The sequence below is a fragment of the Physeter macrocephalus genome, chromosome 18 (assembly GCF_002837175.3).
Source record: "Physeter macrocephalus isolate SW-GA chromosome 18, ASM283717v5, whole genome shotgun sequence".
Taxonomy (NCBI): domain Eukaryota; kingdom Metazoa; phylum Chordata; class Mammalia; order Artiodactyla; family Physeteridae; genus Physeter; species Physeter macrocephalus.
This window is the reverse complement of record NC_041231.1, coordinates 40,986,007-40,995,136: the sequence shown is the minus strand read 5'-3', so window position 1 is coordinate 40,995,136 and position 9,130 is coordinate 40,986,007. Positions and strand designations below refer to the sequence as shown.

Below are 9,130 nucleotides of genomic sequence, written 5' to 3'. Positions count from 1 at the left end.
ACCAGCTTTTAGTTTCATTGATCTTTTCTGTTGTTTTCTTTGTCTCTATTTCATTTATTTCTCCTCTGATCTTTATGATTTCTTCTACTCACTTTGGGTTTTGTTTGTTCTTCTTTCTCTAGTTCCTTTAGGTCTAAGGTTAGGTTGTTTATTTGAGATTTTTCTTGTTTCTTGAGGTAGGCTTGTATAGCTATAAACTTCCCTCTTAGAACTGCTTTTGCTGCATCCCATAGGTTTTGGATCGTCATGTTTTCATCGTCATTTGTCTCTAGGTATTTTTTGATTTCCTCTTTGATTACTTCAGTGATGCATTGGTTGTTTAGTAACATATTGTTTAGCCTCCATGTGTCTGTGTTTTTTATAATTTCTTTTTCCTGTAATTGATTTCTAATCTCATAGCATTGTGGTCGGAAAGGATGCTTGATATGATTTCAGTTTTCTTACATTTACCGAGGCTTGATTTGTGTTCTAAGATGTGATCTGTCCTGGAGAATGTTCAGTGTGCACTTGTGAAGAAAGTGTATTCTGCTGTTTTCGGATGGAATGCTCTATAAATATCAATTAAGTCCATCTGGTCTGATGTATCATTTAAGGCTTGTGTTTCCCTATTGATTTTCTGTCTGGATGATCTGTCCATTGGTGTAAGTGGGGTGTTAGTCCCCCACTGTTATTCTGTTACTGTTGATTTCCCCTTTTATGGCTGTGGGCATTTGCTTTATATATTGAGGTGCTCCTGTGTTGGGTGCATGTATATTTACAATTGTTATATCTTCTTGGATTGATCCCTTCATCATTATGTAGTGTCTTTATCTCTTGTAACAGTCTATTTTGTCTGATACAAGTATTGCTACTCTAGCTTTCTTTTGATTTCCATCACATGGAATCTCTTTTTCCATCCCCTCACTTTCAGTCTATATGTGTCCCTAGGTCTGAAGTGGGTCTCTTGTAGACAGCATATATACTGGTCTTGTTTTTGTATCCATTCAGCCAGTCTACATCTTTTGGTTGGAGCATTTAATCCATTTACATTTAAGGTAATTATCGATATGTTTGTTCCTATTGCCATTTTTTAAATTGTTTTGGATTTGTCTTTGTTGGTCTTCTTTCTTCCCTTTTTCTTTTGTTCTCTTCTCTTATGGTTTGATGCCTATCTTTAGTGTTGTGTTTGGGTTGCTTTTTCTTTTTTGTGTGTGTATCTATTTTAGTTGTTTGGTTTGCAGTTCCCATGAGGTTTTGATAATAGCAGTCTACATACAAGGTTGTTTTAAGTTGCTGGTCTCTTGATTTCAAATGCAGTTCCCATATTCTGCATTTGTAGTCTCCTCATGGTTGCTGGTTTTGACATCATATTTGTGTATGGGTGATTTCCTACTTAATTACTTTATGTTTGCATTTACCAGTGAGCTTTCCCATTTGTGATTTTCTTATTTCTAGTTGTGGCCTCTTTTTTTTACCCCCCTGCCTAGAGAAGTTCCTTTAGCATTTGTTGTAAGGCTAATTTGGTGTTGCTGAATTCTCTTAGCTTTTGCTTGTCTGTAAAGCTTTTGATTTCTCAGTTGAATCTGAATGAGAGCCTTGCTTGGCAGAGTATTCTTGGTTGTAGGTTTTTCCCTTTCATCACTTATACTCCAATAAAGATGTTTAAAAGACATCTATCTATCTATCTATATAAATATATATCTCGTGCCACTCTCTTCTGGCCTTCAAGAGTTTCTGCTGGGCTTCCCTGGTGGCACAGTGGTTGAGAGTCTGCCTGCAAATGCAGGGGACCCACGGGTTCGTGCCCCGGACTGGGAAGATCCCACATGCTGCGGAGTGGCTGGGCCCGTGAGCCATGGCCGCTTAGGCTGCGTGTCCGGAGCCTCTGCTCCGCAATGGCAGAGGCCACAACAGTGAGAGGCTCGCGTACCGCAAAAAAAAAAAAAAAAAAAAAAAAAAGTTTCTGCTGAAAAATCAGCTGATGACCTTATAGGGATGCCCTTGTACGTTATTTGTTGCTTTTCCCTTGTTGCTTTTAATATTTTTTCTTTGTATTTAATTTTTGTCAGTTTGATTAATATGTGTCTCGGTGTGTTCCTCCTTGGGTTTATCCTGTATGGGACTCTGCGCTTTCTGGACTTGGGTGACTGTTTCCTTTCCCATGTTAGGGAAGTGTTCAGCTATAATCTCTTCAAATACTTTCTCAGGCCCTTTCCCTTTCTCTTCTTCTTCTGGGACCCCTATAATGTGAATGTTGGTGCACTTAATGTCCCAGAGGTCTCTGAGACTGTCCTCATTTCTTTTCATTCTTTTTTCTTTATTCTGTTCTGTGGCAGTGATTTCCACCACTCTGTCTTCCAGCTCACTTATTCGTTCTTCTGCCTCAGTTATTCTGCTACTGATTCCTTATGGTGTATTTTTCATTTCACTTACTGTGTTGTTCATCTCTGTTTGTTCTTTAAATCTTTTGTCTCTGTTAAACATTTCTTGTATCTTCTTGGTCTGTGCCTATATTCTTTTTCTGAGATATTGAATCATCATTACTCTGAATTCTTTTTCAGGTAGATTACCTATCTCTAAAGGAGCTTGAATTTAAATGTGAAGGTCCTAAGACCCCCAGCCCACTCCCCATGCCTCTCACCTGTGAAGGCAACTGGGTGCCCCTGCAGGGGACTGTTGTCAAGTTAGTCCATGCCCATGAGCACTCATTGCTCTTGGGGCTTGTGGCTAGCGTCTGAAGGACTGAGAAGTCTTCATGATGTGCGCAGGATTGTGTTGGATGCCTGTGGTTTGGGCCCTGGGAGTGTGGTGGCCCCAGCCTTCCAGCACCTCGGCTCCCCACCAGGGTGCTTCCTAGGACCAGGCTCAGCTGTTTAGGAGGCTTGGGAGACCCATGGGTTGCTTCTTCAGGGCCTGGGGACAGCAGCAGGACTGGACGTGGGAGGTGGGGTCATCCCAGCCCAGCATGTCACTGACATGGCTTCTTCCCTGAACAGCCCAGAGCACACGGAGCCAGAGGTCCAGGTGGTGCCCGGGTCCGGCCAGATCATCTTCCTGCCCTTCACCTGCATTGGCTACACCGCCACCAACCAGGACTTCATCCAGCGCCTGAGCACACTCATCCGGCAGGCCATCGAGCGGCAGCTACCTGCTTGGATCGAGGCTGCCAACCAGCGAGAGGAGGGCCAGGGTGAGCAGGGTGAGGATGATGATGAGGAGGAGGAGGAGGATGTTACTGAGAACCGCTACTTTGAAATGGGGCCCCCGGATGTGGAGGAAGAGGAAGAAGGTGGGCCAGGAGAGGAAGAGGAAGAAGAGGAGGAAGAAGAGGAGGAGGAGGAGGGCGAGGAGGAGCGCCTGGCTCTGGAGTGGGCCCTGGGCGCAGATGAGGACTTCCTGCTGGAGCACATCCGCATCCTCAAGGTGCTCTGGTGCTTCTTGATCCACGTGCAGGGCAGCATCCGCCAGTTCGCTGCCTGCCTCGTGCTCACAGACTTTGGCATCGCCGTCTTTGAGATCCCGCACCAGGAGTCGCGGGGCAGCAGCCAGCACATCCTCTCCTCCCTGCGCTTTGTGTTCTGCTTCCCGCACGGCGACCTCACCGAGTTTGGCTTCCTCATGCCTGAGCTGTGCCTGGTGCTCAAGGTGCGGCACAGCGAGAACACGCTCTTCATCATCTCAGACGCTGCCAACCTGCACGAGTTCCACGCTGACCTGCGCTCTTGCTTCGCCCCGCAGCACATGGCTATGCTGTGCAGCCCCGTGCTCTACGGCAGCCACACCAGCCTGCAGGAGTTCCTGCGCCAGCTGCTCACCTTCTACAAGGTGGTGGGAGGCTGCCAGGAGCGCAGCCAGGGCTGCTTCCCCGTGTACCTGGTCTACAGTGACAAGCGCATGGTGCAGACAGCTGCCGGGGACTACTCGGGCAACATTGAGTGGGCCAGCTGCACACTGTGCTCCGCCGTGCGGCGCTCCTGCTGCGCACCCTCCGAGGCTGTCAAGTCTGCTGCCATCCCCTACTGGCTGCTGCTCACACCTCAGCACCTCAACGTCATCAAGGCTGACTTCAACCCCATGCCCAATCGTGGCACCCACAACTGCCGCAACCGCAACAGCTTCAAGCTTAGCCGTGTGCCGCTCTCCACTGTGCTTCTGGACCCCACACGCAGCTGCACTCAGCCGAGGGGTGCCTTCGCGGATGGCCACGTGCTTGAGCTGCTTGTGGGCTACCGCTTTGTCACCGCCATCTTTGTGCTGCCCCATGAGAAGTTCCACTTCCTGCGCATCTACAACCAGCTGCGGGCCTCACTGCAGGACCTGAAGACTGTAGTCATCGCCAAGGCCCCTGCAACTGGGGGCAGGCCTCAGAGCCCCCCTGTGGATGGCCAGCCTGCCGAGGACGGGGCCCGGTAAGACCGAGCACGGGGTTTTGGGGGCCACGGGGCGGGAGGCTGGCTGAGACTACTCACCTCACCCAGATCTCCAGCACCCCCTCAGCATTGCCTTTGGCTCCCTCGGGCTTGGTGCTGGGCTGCTTCTTATCTCCCAAGGTTTCAGAAGAGGCCCAGGAAAGCTGTCTTTCCACAAAGCCAGGCTGGCCCAGTTCTCTGCCACTTAGAGTCCTGTGTGGCTGGGTCCCCAGGCTCCTGCTCCCACCTTGCCTGGCCCTCTCCACTGGGTCCAAGCATGGCCTCTAGGCATCATGCACACCTCCTTGCCTCCAGGCTCGCAGTCCCGTGGCTGGCTCTGTGAGCTAGGGGGCTGCTTCAGGCACCACCTGCCTCTGACCCCCAGCTCCAAGCCCGTACCCTTTGGTGAGCCACACACGCCTTCTCAGGAAGACCTGGGTTGCTCAGGGGCCCTCTCTGTGTGTAATTTTGTGAGTCCGTTCCAAAGGAAGCTGTTGGCTGAGAGCAGCAAGGTCTGAGTATGTGAGCTGGGTGGTCACTTTGTGCAAAGCTCCTTTTCTTCTTGTGGGGAGACTGAAGTGCAGAGAGGGGAGGAGTTGGCAGCCCTGTCCTCTTTTTTTTTTTTTTAATTTATTTTTGGCTGCATTGGGTCTTCATTGCTGCGTGCGGGCTTTCTCTAGTTGCGGTGAGTGGGGGCTACTCTTCATTGCGGTGCGCAGGCTTCTCATTGTGGTGGCTTCTCGTTGCAGAGCACAGGCTGTAGGCGCGTGGGCTTTAGTAGTTGCAGCACGCGGGCTCAGTAGTTGCAGCTTGTGGGCTCTAGAGCGCAGGCTCAGTAGTTGTGGCACACAGGCTTAGTTGTTCTGTGGCATGTGGGATCTTCCCAGACCAGGGCTGGAACCCATGTCCCCTGCATTGGCAGGCAGATTCTTAACCACTGCTCCACCAGGGAAGCCCAGCCCTGTCCTCTTCTTCCTTACTCTTCTTCCCCTGCTCCTGCCCCTGAGCCTGGCTTCCCTCAGGGCCGCCTGGGGTTGGCATATAGTGGCTTGTGGTGGGCCATGGTCACACCCACAGGTTCACCCGTGCCTGGGGCTCGAGAGGCGCCCTTTGCCCTTCAGGGTGCCCCTTTCTCCTATTACTGCTCCCAACGTCATGTATGCTGGGGCTTCCCTACCTGGGCAAGAAAGCCCTTTGTTTGTTGGCCTTCCTGTCCCATGAGACACGGTGTAGCTCACTTTCTCTTCCATCCTGGTGGACAGTGGAGACCCTGCCCTCACCCCAGCATCTCACAGGGCATGCCTTCTCTCTCCAACCCAGCCCCTCAGCTGATGTTCCCAAAGGTCATCCAGCATATTCTTGGCTGAATCAGGGACCCCTTTTATGCCCAGCTCAAGTCCCATGCTCTCCATAGAGACCCTTGATGCCTCCAGGAACTGGAGAGCCACTTATGCCAGAGGCAGCCTTGCATGGCCTCTCTCCGTCTCCCTGCCCCTATGATGAGGCTTCAGATGGTGACACTTTGTCTCAGTTTCCCTGCCACCCCTAAGCCTGGCTGGACCCTGCCCACAGTAGGGACTGCATGCAGAAAGCAGGCGCTCTGCTTTACCCCAGCAGATGCATCTCTGCCCCAAGACAGCAGGAGGACAGCCCGGGGGACTTGGGGGCATTTGGCCCACTGCAAGATCAGGGCCCCAGGGATCTCTTGCAACAGCTGGACTGTCCAGTTGAGAGGATGACATCCAGGACTCCCAACCAGCATGAGCTTGGGCATGTAGGCTGGTGGCAGGGAGCTCCAAACCTCTGTGAGTGTTCTTTCTGAGCATTGTTTGATCTCATGCTTGGAACAGACCAGAGAAAACCCAGTGTGGCCACATGCAGTGGTGGCCAAGTTGGGTGAGATCCTGGGCTACCTGAGGAGGCCTCAAAGGCACACTGAGGAGCAGTTTGAGTATTTGGTTCTCAACTCCATGTTCCCCAAGGTCCCAGCCCTGGGCACCTTGGTCCGTGCTCTGGACTCTGTAGTGGCATTTCTGACACCTTTACCACCTTCTCAAAATGATTTTTCTGCCCATGAGCCACATCTGTCTTTCTCAGCCCTGCCCTATCTTCCCATCTCCCCCCCCCCAAGAGAAAGGGCCCCGGCACTTTCTCTCTGCTCTTTGGTCTTCCCATAAGGAACCAAGATGAAATCCCCAGATGACCCCAGAGGTGGTGTGTGGTACATGCGTTTCCGTCACACTGAGGTTACACGTGGGATGTGAATCTGCATTTGGGACTCACGTGTTAATATTGTTTTTCTTGGGGGATTGGGAGATGCAGCAATGAGCAGCATCTCCACGAGGTCCCGGCAGAGGCTCCGGCTCCAGCCCCAGCGGAGGTCCCAGCTCTAACCCTGGCAAAGACCCCAGCTCCGGCAGAGCCCTCAGTGCCAGCTTTGGTCCCAGCGGAGGCCCCAGCCTCAGCAGAGACCCCTTCGGAGGCCTCAGTGGGGGCCTCAGCCCCGGCAGCGGAGGCCCCAGCACAAGTGGAGGCCCCTGCCCAGTACCCAAGCGAGCACTTGATCCGATCCACGTCGGAGGAGAATCAGATCCCCTCGCACCTGCCCGCCTGCCCATCACTCCGGCACATCGCCAGCCTGCGGGGGAGCGCCATCGTCGAGTTCTTCCACAGCAGCGTTGCCGAGGTAGGGCCAGCGCGCCTGTGGAGGAAGGTGGCACTGTCGTCCTGGGGCCCCGGCAGGCTCGCCTTGGGGTCAGCCTCAGGTTCCCAGACTTATGTGTGCTGGCTTTTCCCGTAGCTTCAGCTGTTCACAGCTTTGAGGACCTGAGTAGGGAGAACCTGGGGTGCCCTCCCCTGGCCAGTTGTTCCCTCCATCACCGCCTCCTCCTGCGGCCATTCCTAGCCTCGGGCCCCGGGCAGACCCCACGGCACACCGTCTCCCATCCCTCACCTCCTCTCTGCTTCGGAGTTTATAAATACATTGACGAGACACAGTAGAGGTCCCATGCCTCCCCATCCAAGGCTGTGGGCCCATCCTTGGGACGGCAGGTCACTGGGTAGTGGGGCTGGCAGAGGCCACCCTCCACAGAGGCCTGGAGGAGGAGCTGTGTGCCTCGGCCGCCCTGCTCTCCTGCAGGCCCCAACCCAGCCCCTCTGTGTCCAGGTGGAAAACGAGGAGCTGCGGCACCTCCTGTGGTCGTCAGTGGTGTTCTACCAGACCCCGGGGCTAGAGGTGACCGCCTGCGTGCTGCTCTCCACCAAGGCCGTGTACTTTGTGCTGCACGATGGCCTCCGCCGCTACTTCTCGGAGCCGCTGCAGGGTGGGCACTGGGGCCTGAGGGGATGGGCGGGGTTCTGTCTCTAGAGCCCCTGTGCCACATCAGGCAGCAGTGATTTGGCTGCACTGGGCCGAGAATCTCTTTTCTGAGGAAGGGGGGTGATGACAGCACTTTCCTCCTGGAGCTGTCACGTGGGATGCGAAGCCAGGAGTGAAAGCGCCCAGTAAGGCCCCGTGAGTGCCCGGGACCCAGGCGTGCTGGGGGGGTGTTGGGCAGCCTCTGCCCCTTGGGGCCTTGGTGGGCGCCTTAGCCAGTGCCCTGTCCTAGGGCTCCTGGTGTCTCCAGCGCACCAGGCAAGGCTCAGACTGTAGAACATGTTTCCCCGAGGCCATGTGTGCTCAAGAGGTGGTGGGGGCTCCTTGCCAGGCCTCAGTGGGCCAGGCCATCAAGGGGGGCCCGTTCCTGCTCCAGGCAGCTGCACATCTGGGAACCTTGTGCTCACCCAGCATGGCCACCACCACGTTCGTTCCCTTTCTGTCTATCACAGATTTCTGGCATCAGAAAAACGCCGACTACAACAACAGTCCTTTCCACATCTCTCAGTGCTTTGTTTTAAAACTCAGCGACCTGCAGGTAGTCAACGTTGGACTCTTCGACCAGTATTTCCGGCTGACGGGTGAGTGGCCACTGTGCTTTTCTTCTATTTTGGGTGAAGGCCAGTGTCACCAGCGGGCTTCCACCTTCATATGTGTGTGCATTATCGCAGGCAGAGTTTATCTGCTCACAAGCCAGTTCACCGGAGCGGGAGGAAGCAGCTTCAGGAACTGCTGAGAGGGCAGAACTCACCCCCCAGGACTTGGAGCAAGAGGCTGGGGACAGAGGCGGCAAAGTGCTGGGTGGGCGGGCAGAGTGGGCCCTGGGCTCACGGGCAGGATGTTTCTGACTCATACTTCCTGAAGAGAGAAAGCTAAGCTCTTTCCCTAATGCCTCTGTATCCCCTTCCAGAAAAATGTTACAGCCCTTCCGGCCTGAGAAATGGCTGTCTCCCCAGGCCCCGTGATGCTTCCTCAAGTGGGTCCTCCTGACCCTGGCTCTGTGGTTCTCAGGTTCAGGCTAACCTGCTAGAGACTAGAGATGGCTCCAGGGGTGGGGATGGGGCTGGGGGGAGTAGCGGCCTGCAACCGTGCCCGGCCCCTTCTCCCGCAGGCTCCTCTCCAGCGCAGGTGGTTACATGCTTGACACGGGACAGCTACCTGACACACTGCTTCCTCCAGCACCTCATGGCCGTGCTCTCCTTGCTGGAACGCACGCCCTCCCCTGAGCCTGTTGACAAAGACTTCTACTCCGAGTTTGGAAACAAGACCACAGGTATCCCCACCCAGCTCGGGTCTCCTTGCCAACCCCAAGGGCTGCAACAGGCCCCGGAGCAACCTCTCTGTGCCGCAGCTCTCCCCCTCCCCC

The 9,130-nt window shown here is 54.0% G+C and overlaps 1 protein-coding gene across 3 annotated transcripts in view; it reads left to right on the top strand.

Annotated features, from left to right (window-relative positions):
• Positions 1-9,130, top strand: part of NISCH (nischarin) — a 49,852-nt gene that overhangs the window by 39,130 nt on the left and 1,592 nt on the right. Inside the window, exons 16-20 of one of the 3 annotated variants that reach the window (XM_007116586.4) lie at positions 2,976-4,388; positions 6,711-7,074; positions 7,555-7,711; positions 8,217-8,345; positions 8,876-9,037. In XM_007116586.4, coding sequence (XP_007116648.2) covers positions 2,976-4,388; positions 6,711-7,074; positions 7,555-7,711; positions 8,217-8,345; positions 8,876-9,037 — 2,225 coding nt within the window. Of the gene's footprint in view, positions 1-2,975; positions 4,389-6,704; positions 7,075-7,554; positions 7,712-8,216; positions 8,346-8,435; positions 8,856-8,875; positions 9,038-9,130 lie in introns of those variants that run through there. The other 2 variants (XM_007116584.4, XM_055079489.1) reach the window with 2 other exon arrangements.